Source organism: Spinacia oleracea, chromosome 4 (assembly GCF_020520425.1).
Source record: "Spinacia oleracea cultivar Varoflay chromosome 4, BTI_SOV_V1, whole genome shotgun sequence".
NCBI classification, from domain to species: domain Eukaryota; kingdom Viridiplantae; phylum Streptophyta; class Magnoliopsida; order Caryophyllales; family Amaranthaceae; genus Spinacia; species Spinacia oleracea.
The window spans coordinates 144,976,204-144,995,316 of record NC_079490.1 but is presented as its reverse complement, the minus strand read 5'-3'; the positions used below and the strand labels follow the sequence as shown (position 1 = coordinate 144,995,316).

Sequence of the window (19,113 nt, the reverse complement as noted above, 5' to 3'; positions counted from 1 at the left end):
TCGGGCCGAGTACTACCCTGTCCATGTTCATTTAATTTAAGCAAGCTCGAGCCCGAACTTTTGATCGAGCTCAAAAATCTATTTAAGTTTGTTTTATTAAGAGATTTTATGTCCGTGAACGTTTCAAAAACGTCTCATTTATTAATCGAATCGAGTTCATAAACGAGCTTTGTGCTTTAGAGTTTAACAATTGAAAACATTATTTGAATGTGCACTAATTTAGGCATTTAAATTCAAAAACATTTTTATTCTATGATATACTTTTATGGATGTTAAAAATCAAAATACGATTTTTATCTATAATGAAACAATTATATTTGGCAAATTTGATTATGAACATAAATAGACGAGCATACGAGTTGTTCATGAACTTAAATGAACGAGCATACATATATTCATTTTCAAACGAGATTCAAAAGTTGTTCAAGCTCGGCTCATTTATTAAATAAACGAACATAAATGAATTTTATTGAGAGTCTCGACTCATTTGCACCCCTGGAACCAAACGGATATATGGAACACTTGATGTTGTATCAATGTTAAATAGACAAGCTCTCTCAAGAAATAAGTCATTCCTGTATGTAAGTATGAACTAATATGATTAGATCTTTCAGGAGCCGCCTCCGCCTCCGCCTTTTCTCAACTTTTCCAAAGACTAAATACAAGCATCCTAAATTTCAACGGGCAATGCCTAACAAAGACCTAGCACCAGCACTGCAGCAACAAAAGGAGAGAGTAGGGGAAGGGATTAACTGGAGATCTGCTCACCAGTAATCTCCACAGGAACAGTCCCCATTTCTGAAATGATGGAAACGAATGCGATCCCTCACTATTATCTCCCTCTCATATACTCTAGAAACCAATTTCATAAAAGAATGACAGTCTTCACAGGATCGTAAATTCTTTACGATTCTAATTTGGGAACCTGGTTTCATCTTCATCATTCCAAAGGCAACAGCAAGTTTCTCGCTGTGATGAAGCAATTGGAAAGCCTTCTCTTCATCATCAACTTCAAGCAAGACCTCTGAAAGTTCAGGTTTATACCCTTCTTCGCTCAACCTCCTTTTCATATCTTCCAACTTCTGATAAATATTATGTGCTTCAATGTGACTCGAATCTCCTGCAGTGAACTCATGAACACTACCATCATCCTCAATCTTACTTGAACCAGGCTGTTTCACAAGCCCTTGTCTACTCATTGTTTCCCTACACATTGCCTTATCATGCCATTTTCCAGCCGAGGCATAAATATTACTGACAAGAACATAACTCCCACAGTCATCTAATTCTATGTTTATTTCCTTTATCAAACGCTCTGCACGATCAGTATCTCCATGAATTTTACACGCCCATATGACAGTTCTCCATAAAACTGCATCCGGCTGAATCACCATCTTCCTGATAAAATCTTCAGCCTCTTTCAACTGTCCTGATCGTGCATAAAGGTCTACTATACATCCATGATGCTGAAGGTTAGGTTTGATTCCATATTTCTTTCTCATATCCTTAAAGTAACGATAAGCTTCAGTCACCCAGCCCACATTCCTACATGCTGCTAGAACAGCAGTCATGGTCCGCTCATCAGGAGTTACACCAGAAATTTTCATTTCTTCAAAAGAATCAACAGCCTCCTTACTCATACCATGACTAGCAAGGCCATGAATCATGGCAGTCCAAGCACACACATCCTTATCAAAAACCTTGTCGAACACTTTCCTAGCACTATCAATACAACCACACTTGGAATACATATCAATCAAACCAGTACTAACATTAGCCCTGAAACCAAGACCTTGTTCATCAATAATCCTATGAACTCTTCTCCCAACCTCCAACGCCCCTGCCTCAGCACAAGCCCTCAAAACCGACACGACAGTCGCATCATTAGGCTCCACTCCAGAACCCACCATCTCCTCAAATAGCTTAATCGCTTCGACAGCTCTACCATTATCAACAAGCCCATCAATAATAGACGTCCAAGTAACAACATCTCTCTCAGGCATATTATCAAACACCTTACGTGCACACCCCAAATCATTACATTTCGCATACATATGAATCAAAGAATTGCAAACATATCTATCAGACCAAAACCCCAATTTACAAATCAAACAATGAAATTGTTTTCCCAACTGGGTATCTCTTAGTCTCCCACAAGCCTTAGCAACAAAAGGGTAAGTAAACTTGTCGGGCTTCGGCGCGACGCCATGAGGTTGTTCCATGTGCATTGCAAGGAAGAGAAAGATAGATTGATGAGGGTCTGGCGTTTCGCAGTAAGCTCGAACCATAGTGTTCCAGTAGTAAGAGTTTGGGGTTTGAAGATTGTTGAGGATTAGGCGCGCATAGCTGAGGTCACCTGAAGGAGAAAGAGCAGAGAAAGTGAAGAGTTTGCTGTAGTTTTGATGGTGGGGTTGTGCGCCTGATTTGAGTACTTGTGCATGGAGTTGCATGGCGTGGGACATGGTGATTACCTCCATTGATGAATAGCTTGGGGATATCTAGAGTGTTCTAATGTGGGACTTATACTCTTATAGTAGTTGATCTTGTTTATAGACTTCTCTTATCTACTCTTGGGAGGTGAAGAGTTGGTTAGCTTGGGATGTTGGAATGATTTGTACATTCATCCCAAATCAATTGGCAACGTGGGAGTAAAGTTCCCCAAAGTTGGTTCCGTATCACTCTTCTATTCTGATGTTTGGAATAATTTTATAGGTACACTGGATTAGATTTTTACAAATTATTGTATAATTTTAAAATTTTGAACATACTCATTTAAATGAATTCATCTAATATGCATATTTTAAATGCGTAATATGGTAATTTGAATAAAATATTGAGTGAACATATATTCCATTATTTTTTTTTGATAGGAAAATTGTGATTTCATTACTCAATCAAGGCCTTGTATAACATGACAAGGGAGCAGATGTCAGATGGGCAGTCCTCCATCCAGACCAGGACTTCTTCAAAGAGTAAGGAAACCTTGGCCATGGCATGTGCCACTTTATTACATGTTCTAGGTGCAAATTTAAACGCACAAGCTAAGAAAGAGCACACTAAATTACAAATATCACTCACAATGACTTGCGTCCTTGATTCCTCCTTGGTTCTTGATTGCAGCAGCTTAACCAGTACCAAACAGTCGGACTCTAGCTGCACATTTATGAAGCTTGCATCATAGGCATATCGTAACCCAAACCACATAGCTTCTGCTTCAGCCTGCAGGGCTGTGATTCGTGCACTCCAGTTTCGTCCCGCAGACATTAAAACGTCTCCCACTTCATCCCTAACCACCATCCCCAAACCGATATTGCCTTCCACTGATACTGCAGCATCTGTGTTGATCTTGCATACACCTGATAGGTTGTCGTACACCTGTCAAAAATAAAATCCTAACGAAACCTCCTAACAATGTAGCAAAGTAAGTAGGGTCGAATCTGAAGGAAATAATGCCCTTGGTCCAAGTATGCATTCTATGTTAAGTCTAATAAATGCGGTTCAGTATTAATTAACAAGTTAATAATTCAGTGAGATCAAGTGAGCTGAATGCCTAGCTAGAGGCCGCTTCAGTTCAAGTGGAATTAATGATATTAATCCACAGCTTACTCTTGACTGAACCCGTAGGGTCACACAAATAGTACGTAAACGGATCAAGTATTTAATGGCATTAAATACTCCATCTATGAATATTCGGAATCGACGGATCTTGGTTTCAGTGGGAGCTAAGATCGTCACAGGCAAGAAATGAATACTCCGGAAACGATGATATTGCAGGAAACGGAAATATGGATCGTATCGGAAATATAAATATTATCCAAGTCGTAGATGTTGCCAGAAACGGAAACATGGTACGTATCGGAAAATATTATCGGAAATGGAAATATTACCAGAATCGAAAATATTGCCGGAAACGGAAATATTGTCAGAATCGGAAATATTATCGGAATCGGAAAATAATTCCGGAAACGGAAATATTAAATATTTGTTCGAAACGGAAATTAATTCCGGAATCGGAAATGTTAAATATTGTTCGTATCGGAAATGAATTCCGGAATCGGAAATTTAATCGGAAGCGTATCGTACGAATAAGCATCGGACGAGGCCTGCCGGACGAGGGCCCAGCACGAAGCCAGGCCATCGCCCAGCAATCCAAGCGCGCCACACGAACAGCCAAGGCCACGCCAGGCCCAGCGCAAGGCCAGGCCCAGCAGGCCGTGGCAGCGCGCACAGCGCGCGCAGGTGCTTGCGTGGGCTTGTAGCTCGCGTAGGCCTCGCTGCGTGGGCTGCTGCTCGCACGCACGCGCATGGGCGGCCCATCGTGGCTGCCGTGTGTGTGTGCGTAAGTGTTTGTGTTCATGCACGATTCCTAAAACGTGCAGAGTTCGGTTAATGATTAAATTCATAATTCTATTTGATAAATTAATTAATTAGAGTTCTTGTAGGATTCTAAGTTTAATTAATTCGTATCCTAATAGGATTCCAATTCTCTTTCCATACCCCTATAAATATGTGGCCTGGGTTCACAATTTATAACGAGTTTTAAAGTATTCAAAGTGAGTTTTTGAGAGAAAAATTCAGTCACACATCTTGCTCAAAAGTGCCGAAAATTCTAGTACCTTAAGGGCGATTCTAGTTGGTCAATCTTAAGGCGGATCCGGACGTGCTGTGGACTATCTACGGAGGGACGACACTTGGAGTCCTAAAGACTTGTTCGGTTCGGGCGCAGCTAGGGAGGGCACGCAACAAATAGTATGCATCTAAATTATGCTATATGATTATGTGTAAATAATATGTAATCCTGGGTTAATGGTTGTTTCTGCATGATTTATGTAATATCATATGTATCATAACCTAACAGTGGTATCACGAGCCCCTTATTATTTTCATAATCTAATTTGCATGAACATGGTTAAATATTACAAATTTGCAAGAATTAAAAGGGGTGATTAATTTTCGTAATTGTTAATTAATTGCAAATTGCGTTTATTTAATTATACGTACGCAGTTTTTCGGCAGTTTCTTCGTTACTCATCCAAATCGAGTGATTTTTGTGTCAATTCCGCATGTAAAAGGCATTCTAAAATTTTGACAAAAATAGTTTTTTTTCTGCCGAACCCAGAATTCTCAAATTCGAAGCCTAACTATGACTTTTCGAAGGTTTTAGTTTTTCGAATGCAAAATTTCGTAAATTTAAGATGTTAAATTAAATATTTGCGATTCTTGTTGATAAATCTTGAATTTTTGATTGACCTAGTGTATATGTTTAACAAGTTTGAATGTCTGGCCTTGTTAATTATGCAATCTAATTTGTAATTATGATTAATTTGTTGAAAAGTAGAATAATTTAGAATTAATTTGATTTTCATAATTAATTATAATTTAATTAGAAACCTATGATTAAAAACCACCATAAAAATTATAAATTTATGATAAATTTTAAATTTTTATGACCTAGACTTGAATCCATGATAATCGGAAATCAATTGAATAATAAATTTTCGATTTTTCGCCCTAAAATTATGAAATTAATATTATTTATTAATTTGTCATTAATTTTAAATATAAATTTTAAATTTTTATGCGATTCGTTCATATAACTTGCACGCACAAAGCAATGGACGCTTCGTGTTACCCTTAAGGGGTGTTGTATAGTGCGGGCATGCGACGACGAGCAAGGGAGCTCGTCGCCCGTGCGGCACGAATGCAATGAGCAAGGGCGTAGTGCACGGGCACAAGGCAGCAGCCCTGCCTTGTGTCGTGGGCCACGAGCTATGAACAAATGGGCATGGGCGAAAGGCAAGCCAAGACAGTCGCGTGTGGGCAGCAAGCGAGCTGCGCCACAACGCGCACTGCCTCGCGCAAGAGCGCGCAGCCTCGCGCGCAGCGAGCGCAAGCTCGCGTGCCACGAGCGCTGCGCCCAGCGTTGCTCGCGCGCACAGCGAGCGATGTCGCGCGCCCAGCAAGCGATGTCGCGCGCACAGCGAGCAATGGCTCGCGCGCACAGCGAGCGATGGAGCGCGCGCAGCGTGCGCTGGCGAGCGCGCACAGCAAGCGATGGCTCGCGTGCGTCCAGCGCTGGCGCGCGCGCAGCAAGCACCACAGCGTGCGATGGCTTGCGATGGTGATGCAGCAGCTATGCGACGAGCGCATGGGCTGCGCGCACATGGCCAGCGATGGCTGTGTGCGTGCGGCCCATGGGCGTGCAATGCGTAGGGTGTTTGCGTTACGATTAGATCGTTTTGAATGTTTAATTTGAAAATTTCAGTTCACGTAATTTTAATTAATTTTAAAATTAATAATTTAAATTATTTTCTTGGATTTTAATTTTGAATATTGTAATTATAATAAATTTTATTTATTCTAATTATTTTACTAAAATTAAAATCATGAATTAATTTAAATAACGTCTGAAATTAAATTAAACTTTTTGGATTCAATTATAAATTTATATGAGCTTTAAATTTTAATTAAATTTGTATGTTTCCGGTTGGACTAGAAATACATTTTTATGTTTAAAATTAGTAAAGCATATGAATTTATTGGTTTAAGTGGGAGCGCTTTTTAGTCATAAACTCTTGATTAGGTCTACAAATCCTTAAGGTTAAAACAACTTGATTAGAATTAATAAGGACTGAATAATTGGTAGATTATTGGTGCCCTTGATTAATTGCTGCAAATGTTTACGTGATGCATAATGTGTTTTACTAACCAGCTATGTGGGCCATTCATGATAATGAATGGGTGAATGGTATATATAGTATATGTACTGTTTTGCAGGTTATGAAGTGACTAGTATGGCCCAAATAGGATAGATAATATGGTCTGCGTACCATTAATTTGAATGTAATTGGTCTAAAGTACCAAAGTTATTTTTCAATTCAAAAATGGTCTGCGAACCATCAAATAGTTGTAATTAGTTATAGCTTATCCTATTTGAAGAAAATGGTGCCTCCCACGGAGATTTTCAAGACGGACCTTGAAGTCAAAGCTTCAAGATGAAGTCGGGCCATACTAGATCACATTTATCTTATGCATGTTTTAAGTTATTTATTGCTTCTAAATATGTCTTAAAATGCATGAGATCAAAAGCTTGATTATGTTGCATGATTAAGGATTTTAGTTCACTTAAAATCTAACCAACATAGTAAGAGCCTTAAGTTCCAAACTTAAAAATTGAGTTAAAAGGTGCCATGCCAAAATATACACTTGCTTGGATATCCTTTACATCAATCTAGTAATAGTTTTCGCTCAGCGAGGTGTTACTTATTGGTCCTAAAGGGGCAAGGTACACAAACAATTGTGAGTACATGTTAGTTTTGGTGAAACTCAACGATATAAGTAAGGAGTCCTTTTATGTCGTGGCAAAATCGATAGGTTTACCTAATAAGTTCTTAGACGTACCTATCAACCAAGAATAGTTTCTAGACTATTAGCAAAAGGCTTTTGCTTACCTAAGATGTTCTAGGATTAAGTCGACAAACTGTGCTTAGTTCTTCAATGATTTTAGGATCTTGGAATCATTTTATTCACACCTGCCGGAACACATAACTTGAATAAAATGCTTAATAAACATCGAATTATGCATGTATGCTAGAATTTAAGTTTATTAAGAGAAACTGTGAATGGTTATTTATTTGTTTATTCTTTTCAATTGTAGTTTTTAATATGGCAAACAACAATTCATTCAACATTCGATCAATTCTCGAAAAGGAGAAGTTGAACGGGAAAAACTTCCTTCACTGGCAAAGGAACTTGCAAATAGTTCTTATGCAGGAAGAAAAGGAGTATGTCCTAGATGAGGCGATGCCCGAAGCTGCAGGCGACGGGGTCACTCAGGCAGCCCTCAATCGTTGGATTGATGCCAACAAGGATGTGAAATGTCTAATGCTCGCCACCATGAGTGCGGATCTGCAGAAAACGTTCATCAACTCAGATGCTTTCACAATCATCAGTGAGTTGAAGAACATGTTCCAAGATCTGGCTCGAGTCGAAAGATTCGAGACTCATAGGCAAATTCTTGAGACCAAGCTTAAGAAAGGCGAGCCCGTAAGTCCACATGTTCTCAAAATGATTGGACTCATTGAGAATATGAGTCGGCTGGATCAGCAATTTTCTCAGGAAATGGCTATAGACACCATCCTCCATTCTCTTCATAGCGGGTATGATCAGTTCAAACTGAACTACAGTATGAATAGTCTGGACAAAACGCTCACTGAGCTTCACGGTATGCTGAAGACCGCTGAAAAGACGCTCAAAAGTGATAAGCAGGATGTGCTTATGGTGCGTGGGGGCAAGTTCAAGAAATCTGGAAAGAAGAGGAATGCTAAGAAAGGTGGCAACAAGGCCAGCCCAACTAAGCAAACTAGCGCCAAATCTGTAAAGAGGAAGGTCAGTCAACCCAATTCTGAATCCGAATGCTTCTACTTCAAGAAGAAGGGGCATTGGAAGAGAGATTGCTTGAAGCTAAAGGAAGATCAGAAGAACGGAACAGTCGTTCCATCTTCAGGTATTTTCGTTATAGACTGTATACTTGCTAATTCAACTTCTTGGGTATTAGATACAGGTTGTGGCTCACACTTATGTTCCAATCCACAGGGACTAAGAAGAAGTAGAAAGTTAAGCAAGGGTGAAGTCGACCTACGAGTGGGAAATGGAGCACGGATTGCTGCATTAGCTGTAGGAACTTACTATTTGTCGTCGCCCTCCGGGCTAGTTTTGGAACTGGAAGATTGTTTCCATGTTCCAAGTCTTACTAAAAACATCATTTCAGTTTCTTGCTTAGATGCTAAGGGATTTTCCTTTTTAATAAAAGACAATAGTTGTTCGTTTTATTTTAAAGAGATGTTTAATGGATCTGCTAGATTAGTCAATGGACTTTATTTAGTAGATCACGACAAACAAGTATATAACATAAATACCAAAAAGGCTAAAAAGGATGATTCAGATCTCACCTATCTGTGGCATTGTCGATTAGGCCATATAAACTTGAAACGCTTAGAAAGACTTCAAAAGGAAGGAATTCTAGAACCATTTGACTTAGAGGATTATGGTAAATGCGAATCATGTTTACTTGGCAAAATGACAAAGCAACCTTTCTCTAAAGTTGGAGAAAGAGCAAATGAACTATTGGGTTTAATCCATACAGATGTATGTGGACCAATGAGTACAAATGCTAGAGGTGGTTTCAGCTACTTTATCACTTTCACTGATGACTTCAGTAGATATGGTTATGTCTACCTAATGAAGCATAAGTCTGAATCCTTTGACAAATTCAAGGAATTTCAGAGTGAAGTAGAGAATCAATTAGGCAAGAAGATTAAGGCACTGCGGTCTGATAGAGGCGGTGAATATCTGAGCTATGAATTTGATGACCATCTGAAAGAATGTGGAATTCTATCAGAATTGACTCCTCCTGGAACACCACAATGGAACGGTGTGTCGGAACGGAGGAACAGAACCTTGCTAGACATGGTCAGGTCAATGATGGGTCAGGCCGAACTTCCATTAGAATTTTGGGGACATGCACTAAATACAGCTGCACTCACTATAAATAGAGCTCCGTCTAAAGCTGTCGAAAAGACTCCATACGAATTATGGTTTGGAAAGCCTCCAAATGTGTCTTTTCTTAAGATTTGGGGATGTGAAGTATACGTCAAACGATTAATTTCAGACAAACTTCATCCAAAATCTGACAAATGTATCCTTGTGGGCTATCCAAAGGAAACAAAGGGGTATTACTTCTACAATACATCTGAGAACAAGGTGTTTCTTGCTCGAGATGGTGTCTTTTTGGAGAAAGATCACATTTCCAAAATGACAAGTGGGAGAAAATTAGACCTCGAAGAAATTCGAGTCGAACAACAAACTCTAGAGAATGCTCAAGATGACATTCAGGATGAAACTCAGAGATCTTTAGAAGAATCTGGTGAGAATCATGGTCAATCTAGAAATGTTACCCCGCGTAGATCGCAAAGATATAGATCTCAACCGGAAAGGTACTTAGGTATTTTGACGAACGAGAGCTATGACGTTCTATTACTTGAAAGTGATGAACCTGCGACTTACAAACAAGCTATGACGAGCCCTAGCTCCAAGCAATGGCAAGAAGCCATGCAATCTGAATTAGACTCCATGTCTGAAAACCAAGTATGGGATTTGGTCGATTTGCCAGATGGCTACCAAGCCATTGGAAGCAAATGGGTTTTCAAACTGAAAAAGGACAAGGATGGGAAACTTGAAGTTTTCAAAGCTAGATTGGTTGCAAAAGGTTACAGGCAAGTCCACGGTGTGGATTACGATGAAACCTTTTCACCAGTTGCAATGCTAAAGTCTATTCGGATAATGTTAGCAATCGCTGCATATTACGATTACGAAATATGGCAGATGGATGTCAAAACTGCTTTCTTAAACGGCGTTTTAACAGAAACTGTGTTTATGACACAGCCTGAAGGTTTTGAGGATCCAAAGAATGCTAAAAAGGTATGCAAGCTAAAGAAATCAATCTACAGATTGAAGCAGGCATCCAGGAGCTGGAATATACGTTTTGATGAAGCAGTCAGTGACTTTGGTTTTATCAAGAACGCAGACGAATCTTGTGTATACAAGAAGGTCAGTGGGAGCAAAATTGCTTTTCTAGTATTATATGTCGACGACATATTACTTATCGGAAATGACATTCCTATGTTGAACTCTGTCAAGACTTGGCTTGGGAAATGTTTTTCGATGAAGGATCTAGGAGAAGCACAGTACATATTGGGCATCAAGATTTACAGAGATAGATCTAAAAAGATGATTGGACTTAGTCAGAGCACTTATATCGATAAGGTGCTTGATAGGTTCAAGATGGCGGACTCCAAGCGAGGCTACCTACCCATGTCTCATGGAATGACTCTAAGCAAGACTCAGTGCCCAAAAACACTTGATGAGCGTAGACGAATGAATGGGATTCCATATGCATCATTGATTGGTTCAATAATGTATTCTATGATATGTACACGCCCGGATGTTGCGTACGCACTCAGTGCTACGAGCAGATACCAGTCAGACCCAGGAGAGGCGCATTGGACTGCTGCCAAGAACATTCTGAAGTACCTGAAAAGGCACAAAGATGACTTCCTGGTCTATGGTGGAGATGATGAATTAATTGTTAAAGGCTATACGGACGCAAGTTTCCAAACCGACAAAGATGATTTCAGATCACAGTCTGGGTTTGTCTTCTGCCTCAACGGAGGAGCAGTAAGCTGGAAAAGTGCTAAGCAAAGCACCATTGCGGATTCTACAACTGAAGCGGAGTACATTGCTGCACATGAAGCAACAAAGGAAGCTATATGGCTAAGGAAGTTCATAGGTGAACTTGGTGTAGTCCCCTCCATTAAAGGACCAATAGCCCTGTATTGTGACAATAACGGAGCTATTGCACAGGCAAAAGAGCCTAGACACCACCAGAGAGTCAAGCATGTACTTCGTAGATTTCACCTTCTACGAGAGTTCGTTGAAAGAAAAGAAGTCGAGATAAGCAAGATTGGAACTGATGACAACATATCAGATCCATTAACTAAACCTCTGCCGCAGGCGAAGCACAACTCGCACACTGCAGCTATGGGAATCAAGCATATTGGAGAATGGCTTTGATGTCTCTGTTTAATGTTTTAAAAGCTTTAGAGTTTAAATCTTTGTAAAACATTATTGGTTAATCATTCACAATAAATGAAAAGAATTCATTTTTCCATTTAATTTGTGGTTTATTAAATGATGAGTCCCTTCAATTTGACGATATATTCAAGATAGACTGTCAGGACCAGTCCTGTGACTAAGAAATGTCTATCAAGTGAACTTGAATGTCAAAGATTGAAAATGGTCCCTAGTCGGAGTTTTCTATAAAATTGGACGCATAGAAAACGTTAGACGATTAGAATGCAAGATGACTAGTAGTTCTGTTTCTTGAACTATGTGGACATGGCAATGTCATAATCATTTGCATAGATACTTACTTTGGGAAGACTAGTATCGGACAAGACCTATGAAACTTTACTGTAAGAGATGAAAATCTGTCATAAGTAAATTTCATTAAATTATTAGACACTAAATCCTCAATACCTGAGTGATTTGAGATTACTTGTTTGAGAACTGGTTGCTTTGACGTTGACCAACCGTCGTACCGTAAAAGGAGGCTATAAAGGCAACGCTCAGGTAATCACCTATCAAACGAAGTCTAATCTCAAGATCGCAAGATTGGGATTGTCCTCCCATAAATCGGGATGAGATGCTTAAAAGTTGTACAAGGCCACTCGGAGAGCTAGAAACTGTGAAATGCATGGCCGTGCTCGGATGAATCATAGGCTATGATTATCTGTTTATTTGATCAGTTGAACTCTGAAACCGAGGAACACCTCTGGACATAATAAGGATGACAACTCTTACCTTATGTTCAAGAGCAAGCATCGAGCGACAAAGGAATTAGGAAATGCACACTTGTCCCTAAGGACAAGTGGGAGACTGAAGGAAATAATGCCCTTGGTCCAAGTATGCATTCTATGTTAAGTCTAATAAATGCGGTTCAGTATTAATTAACAAGTTAATAATTCAGTGAGATCAAGTGAGCTGAATGCCTAGCTAGAGGCCGCTTCAGTTCAAGTGGAATTAATGATATTAATCCACAGCTTACTCTTGACTGAACCCGTAGGGTCACACAAATAGTACGTAAACGGATCAAGTATTTAATGGCATTAAATACTCCATCTATGAATATTCAGAATCGACGGATCTTGGTTTCAGTGGGAGCTAAGATCGTCACAGGCAAGAAATGAATACTCCGGAAACGATGATATTGCCGGAAACGGAAATATGGATCGTATCGGAAATATAAATATTATCCAAGTCGTAGATGTTGCCGGAAACGGAAACATGGTACGTATCGGAAAATATTATCGGAAATGGAAATATTGCCAGAATCGGAAATATTGCCGGAAACGGAAATATTGTCAGAATCGGAAATATTATCGGAATCGGAAAATAATTCCGGAAACGGAAATATTAAATATTTTTTCGAAACGGAAATTAGTTCCGGAATCGGAAATGTTAAATATTGTTCGTATCGGAAATGAATTCCGGAATCGGAAATTTAATCGGAAGCGTATCGTACGAATAAGCATCGGACGAGGCCTGCCGGACGAGGGCCCAGCACGAAGCCAGGCCATCGCCCAGCAAGCCAAGCGCGCCACACGAACAGCCAAGGCCACGCCAGGCCCAGCGCAAGGCCAGGCCCAGCAGGCCGTGGCAGCGCGCACAGCGCGCGCAGCGCGCGCAGGTGCTTGCGTGGGCTTGTAGCTCGCGTAGGCCTCGCTGCGTGGGCTGCTGCTCGCACGCACGCGCATGGGCGGCCCATCGTGGCTGCCGTGTGTGTGTGCGTAAGTGTTTGTGTTCATGCACGATTCCTAAAACGTGCAGAGTTCGGTTAATGATTAAATTCCTAATTCTATTTGATAAATTAATTAATTAGAGTTCTTGTAGGATTCTAAGTTTAATTAATTCGTATCCTAATAGGATTCCAATTCTCTTTCCATACCCCTATAAATATGTGGCCTGGGTTCACAATTTATAACGAGTTTTAAAGTATTCAAAGTGAGTTTTTGAGAGAAAAATTCAGTCACACATCTTGCTCAAAAGTGCCGAAAATTCTAGTACCTTAAGGGCGATTCTAGTTGGTCAATCTTAAGGCGGATCCGGACGTGCTGTGGACTATCTACGGAGGGACGACACTTGGAGTCCTAAAGACTTGTTCTTGTTCGGTTCGGGCGCAGCTAGGGAGGGCACGCAACAAAGAGTATGCATCTAAATTATGCTATATGATTATGTGTAAATAATATGTAATCCTGGGTTAATGGTTGTTTCCGCATGATTTATGTAATATCATATGTATCATAACCTAACAGAATCCACAGAGAGATGACTATTTAAATCTAGCTTTCAAGGTATGGCGGAACTAACAATGAGATGAAATTTAGGATTGAATGTTTAAACTAAAATAAAGGAAAATAAACTAAAAGATCTAGGGCAATGGTTCACCATGTTCATAGTTCAAAATCAATCAAAACATCATCAACAATTCAAATATTCAAATTATCTAGAGCATAAGTTAATCCTACGGTCGGGTCTTAACACTCTCAATTCAACATATGCAGTACGATCGCTAACATAATCAGAATTGCTAGTTGTAGGTAAGCCTCTAAAATTCTTTCTTTCGATTCCAAACCCTATTAGCATGATTTAATCAAACGATTGATCAGATTGCAAAGATTAACAATATAAACCCAATCAACTAGAAATATCAATGAATAATCAAACCATCAACAATAATAATAAGGATTCATAATATAAACATGGATTCCCAAACCCTAGAAAGCAAACTACTCAATCATGAAATAAATTATGAAACTTAAGTCTAGGATTGAAAACATAATTAAAAGCGATAAATAAAATAAAGAAAAAAATCGATAATACCTCAAAGAATTACATCGATGGAGTATGCAGAAAAACTAGGGTTCATGAAACTAGAAGAGAGAAAAAGAACGTGAAATAGAATTCTAATGAAATAATAACATGAGGGAAATAAATTAATTCCCTTGAAGTATTTATAGTTTTCTAAAATAAATAAATAAATAAATAAATAAGAAAATAAATAATGGAAGTCGTCAATGATTAGTCGATGGACGATGATGTGGCAATGAAAGCCGAGTATGATCGAGCCATCCAAGAACGCACAAGGGCGCAAGGCTGCGAAGCATCTATCGTTGGGCATCGAGCAATCCTGGGCGAAGCATCTCTCGCTGGGTCGAGAGATCGCTCGTTGGGCTGCGAGTCATCCCTCTTTGGGGGTTTGTTGGGCATACGGAATAAGCAGCAAGGGACAAGTAGCAATGGTGAGTACAGCGCGAGATCCCTCACTGGCAGCGAGTGATCCCTCGCTGGGATGAGCTCGCTCACTGGTCGCGAGTGCTCGCTCGCTGGATGCTCCTTGTGTGCGACGAAGGCTGTGCGGGCTTCCTGCAAGGGGTTAGCGCCAAGGCAACGCTCGCTGGCTGGCGAGTGCTCTCTCGCTGGCGATTTCTGCAAGGGGAGCGCAAGGGGACATCCCTCGTTGGAGGCGAGGGATCCCTCGTTGGGACTGCTGCGTGCAACAAAGAGTTGGGCTAGCGTTTATGTCATAACTTTTGATCTACAATGCCCCTAGGGATGTGTGACCTATCGTTGGAAATCTCTTTAAGCCTACTTTCTAGCCCAATCAAAGTCGTCTCATTCCGATATATATAACTTGAGATATCATCAAAAGAGTGAATGCTTGTCCGTTTTGATGCTTAGAAAAATAACGTTTAGCTTCGTTGTTGACTCAAAATTATCCCTAGAGACATGTAATGATCCTCGAGTCAACATTACATCCGTTCATCATCCAAATCAACTATGAACACTCCGAAAGTATCCAAATGATCGTAAAATCACCTGAAATATTAAAGAAAACACAAACGGGGCGTAATAGAGTACGATAACGACAACTTATGCAAATGTGATCCTAAATGCAACTAAAATGAGACGAATACCTAGAAATACAACCTAAATGCACCAAAAATACCCTATATAAATATGCTTTATCAACACCCCTAGGCGGTGGTGTCCACCCCTGCACGTCCCTCGCCCCAGTTTCCTCTTGCAGTTTCTCCTTTTTCCCAGCAACAATAACTTCACCCAGGAGATTGTTTGTCCTTGCAACCACCACTCTTGGGTCAACTTTTTTCTTCTCAAAGACCCACAGGGTGCATGCATTCCACATTTGCCAAGCGAATAACATCACCATTTCTCAAGCATACTCCAAGCTACAATTCTTTGCAAAGCCTTCACACCACTCCCAAAACTTCTCTCCCAGTTGTTTACCTCCAATCTGACAGGGGAGATTTTCCATATAATTTTGTTGTCTTTACATAGCATCAGCATATGAGTGATAGTCTCTGGACCCTCCCTACACCTAGGAAACATATTATCAATGTTCATACCTCTCTGGCTGAGCTTGGTCAGCATAGGAAGACCCTCCTTCAAGGCTCGGTACATCAGGTGTTTGACCTTCATGGGAACTTTAGCCTTCCAAACTTTGCTCCACAACCATTGATTTGCATTCGGATTGGATGTGCTAGCACCGCTACCTTTGGCTTGCATTTGACAGTGGTACGCGCTCCGGACTTAGAAAATGCCATTCTTAGTATGATTCCAGCATAACATATCCGGTTGCTCGCTTGTGGCCATTTTCATAGTTGTGACGGCATCAAACTCTTGCTCAGTTAAGCATTCTCTCATAGCTTCCACATCCCACATTGTGCCTTATGTATTACTCCAAGCAGCCACGCAGTCCAACTCCATCTCCTGAGTTGGGGGTACATACCGTAAACATCCTCCTGGTAGCCCTTCAACCCACCTATCCTTCCATATTCATGTTGTTCTACCATTACCAATGACCCAGTGTGACCCATTCCTTACCAAGTCACGAGCCGAGAGTAGCGACTTCCAAGTGTAGCTCGCATTCAGGCTTATTTTTGTCTCCCATGTTGTCGTTCGAGGGAAATATTTTCCTTTTAAAACTACTGCTGCTAGGGAGTCATGTTCATTAACAATGCGCCATAGCTGCTTGGCTAGGGGAGAAGTATTAAACACACCCAGATCTCACATCCCCACCCCTCCTTCATCCTTGGATTTGCAGAGCTTCCCCCACCCAATTAAAGCCAACTTCCTCTCATTTCCATTATGCCCCCACCAAAACTCCCTGCACATTTTCGTCAGGTTATCAATAATGCATCCCGATAGCTTGAAATATTGCATTGCATAGGTCGGTATTGCCTGTGCCATCGGCTTCAAGAGAGTTTAATTCGCGACCAGCCCTTGACTAACACCGTTCCTTCCAACTTTTGATCTTTTTCCATACTCGGTCTTGTATCACCTGGAAAACAGCTTTCTTAGACCTCCACACATAAGTCGGGAGCCCAAGATATTTTCCGTGCTCATTTACAGCCGTAAAGGTTAACTTCGATTGAAGCATATTCTTCGAATATATATTCCATTATTAATGTACCGATTTGACTAAAATATTACCAAAAAATATTTAGCAAAATTATTATTATGTCGTATATGTTATTGCTATGATTTATAAACTAATATTATTTCCATACATAAATACTCTTTTAGGAAAACGGTACTCCCTCCGTCCCTTAATACTCGATCCGGTTTAACTTTTTGCACTATTCACATAATTCACTTTGACCCTATTTTATTTCTAGTATATTAAAACAAATGTTAGTACATAATATATATATTGTTGGCTTCATCTTAATATATGTTTTCAAAATATTAATAGTTTTATAAGTTTTTATAATATGTAGCTAAAGAAATTGGTGGTCAAAGGAGTGCATTGGCAAGCGTGTCCGGTCAAAACAAGTCGAGTATTAAGGCACTGAGGGAGTAGGAAATAAAAATAAAATAAAACAAAACAGATACACTTTTAGGAAAATAGTTTTTGGCAGGAAAATTTTGCACCAGGTATGACATGTGTCATTTCCGGTGTTTGTTTTAGTATAATGTAATAGATAGATATATAGATAGATATTTCATATTGTGTGTCAATAATGGTAGATTAATTAGCACTAATAATACTAAGAAAGACACCATAGACATACAACGATCACTTGCAATTGGCCTTCTTATGAACCCGTTTTACTTCTTATGAACCTGCTTTATACCAATCTTTCGAAATTTGCATCATTGGAAAATTCCGCAATTTGTCTATTTAAGACGAACATCAATGTTATCCTGTCTATTAGAGGATTTTAGCAGTCTTAACGAATTGTAAGCATCAGTATGAGTTCCCTTTTAAAAAATATAAAAAACATTGAGGTATAGTTAGAGAATAAAGGTGCATGAGTGAGATCATTAAAAAAATTGAGGTATAGTTAGAGAATAAAGGTGCCTAAGTGAGATCATTAAAAAATTTGTCCACGGAATTCAATTCAAGGTATTGGATACCATCCTTCGAAAAGTTTACCAGTGAAGCTAGTAGACATCCACTTCTTTCGTTATATTGTGGTTAAGTACATCAATACCTAGTATTTAAAAAGGAAGACCTGATTTATTAGATGACATGTGTCATCTCATCTTTACTCTATTAACACCATGGTCTATTAGATGACATGTGTCATCCTATCTTTCCTCTATTAATTTGTTCTTTTTTTTCAATTTTTCCTCCGTTGTTTGTTTCACCATCTAATTTGTATATTTTTTCAACTTTCAACCCACTGAAATACAATCCCTTAACAAAATTAGCACTTTAAATGATCGCTTAACAACTAATCTTTTTGTACTGGTATTAAAATTAGCACGGGTATTAAAACTAGTTTTTTTTTTTTTTTAAAAGGCCGATCTACAATGATATATTATGTGGCGGCTCAAAAGAGGAAGGTTATCTGCACTTGTTCTTTTATTTTAGTTACCCTGGTTGATGTTATTAGTTTTTTTATTTTAAACTTAAATGGTAGAGCAATGTACAATATTATACATGGTATGGGTTCAAGCCACACATAGCCTACTACCTACTACACTTGTGTATTGGTATATTCTCACAATCTCATTGTTGGTGTTGTATTAGTCATAGTTATAACTTGTAAAAAACATATCACGCTTGATCAGGGTCACTTCATTGTTTATTGTTAGGGTCACATTTTTCATTAGTTAGGGTCATATTTATCCTTCAGTAAAGTAACTTTAGTCCTCGAATAAGGTCACTTATATCTTTGGTCGGGCTCATTTATATCTTTGGTCTAGATCACGTTTTACCTTGAGTGAGTTCTATTTTTCACTTTTTACACGCTAGGTTGGATGAACAATAAAATACTATAAATCGGGGGCACACAAAAGTTTTCTATCATTTATAGGTCATCACATGTCTCCTCTCGTATTATATTATTTATTATATTATTTAAATTAGCGAACAAGACAAAACTACTAATCACTTGCTTTTCTTTTGCCTTCTATCTTAATAAAGTGAAAAAAGTGGTATGGAGCAATATTTTAGGGACGAAGAGA

At 39.4% G+C, this 19,113-nt stretch overlaps 2 protein-coding genes across 2 annotated transcripts; both read right to left on the bottom strand.

Moving 5' to 3' along the window:
- Positions 1–419: 419 nt before the first annotated feature.
- On the bottom strand, positions 420–2,703 carry LOC110789557 (pentatricopeptide repeat-containing protein At4g21065). Its single transcript, XM_021994252.2, has one exon. The coding sequence runs from the start codon at positions 2,475–2,477 to the stop codon at positions 765–767; it is 1,713 nt and encodes a 570-aa protein (XP_021849944.1). The 5' UTR covers positions 2,478–2,703; the 3' UTR covers positions 420–764.
- Positions 2,704–2,886: 183 nt separating this feature from the next.
- Positions 2,887–15,823, bottom strand: LOC130471988 (uncharacterized). The gene is made up of 2 exons (XM_056842379.1): positions 15,626–15,823; positions 2,887–3,375 (listed from the first exon to the last, which is right to left on the bottom strand). The coding sequence occupies exons 1-2, from the start codon at positions 15,821–15,823 to the stop codon at positions 2,887–2,889; spliced, it is 687 nt and encodes a 228-aa protein (XP_056698357.1).
- Between the last annotated feature and the right edge of the window lie 3,290 nt (positions 15,824–19,113).

What these genes read in the sequence shown, in the direction of transcription:
- LOC110789557 (XM_021994252.2), bottom strand. Translation starts at nt 2,477, where the DNA reads ATGGAGGTAATCACCATGTCCCACGCCATGCAACTCCATGCACAAGTA.
- LOC130471988 (XM_056842379.1), bottom strand. Translation starts at nt 15,823, where the DNA reads ATGTGGAATGCATGCACCCTGTGGGTCTTTGAGAAGAAAAAAGTTGAC. An exon ending in ATAAAGCATATTTATATAGG is followed by an intron (nt 3,376 to 15,625) that starts GTATTTTTGGTG and finishes TATTTTTGACAG; the next exon opens with GTGTACGACAACCTATCAGG.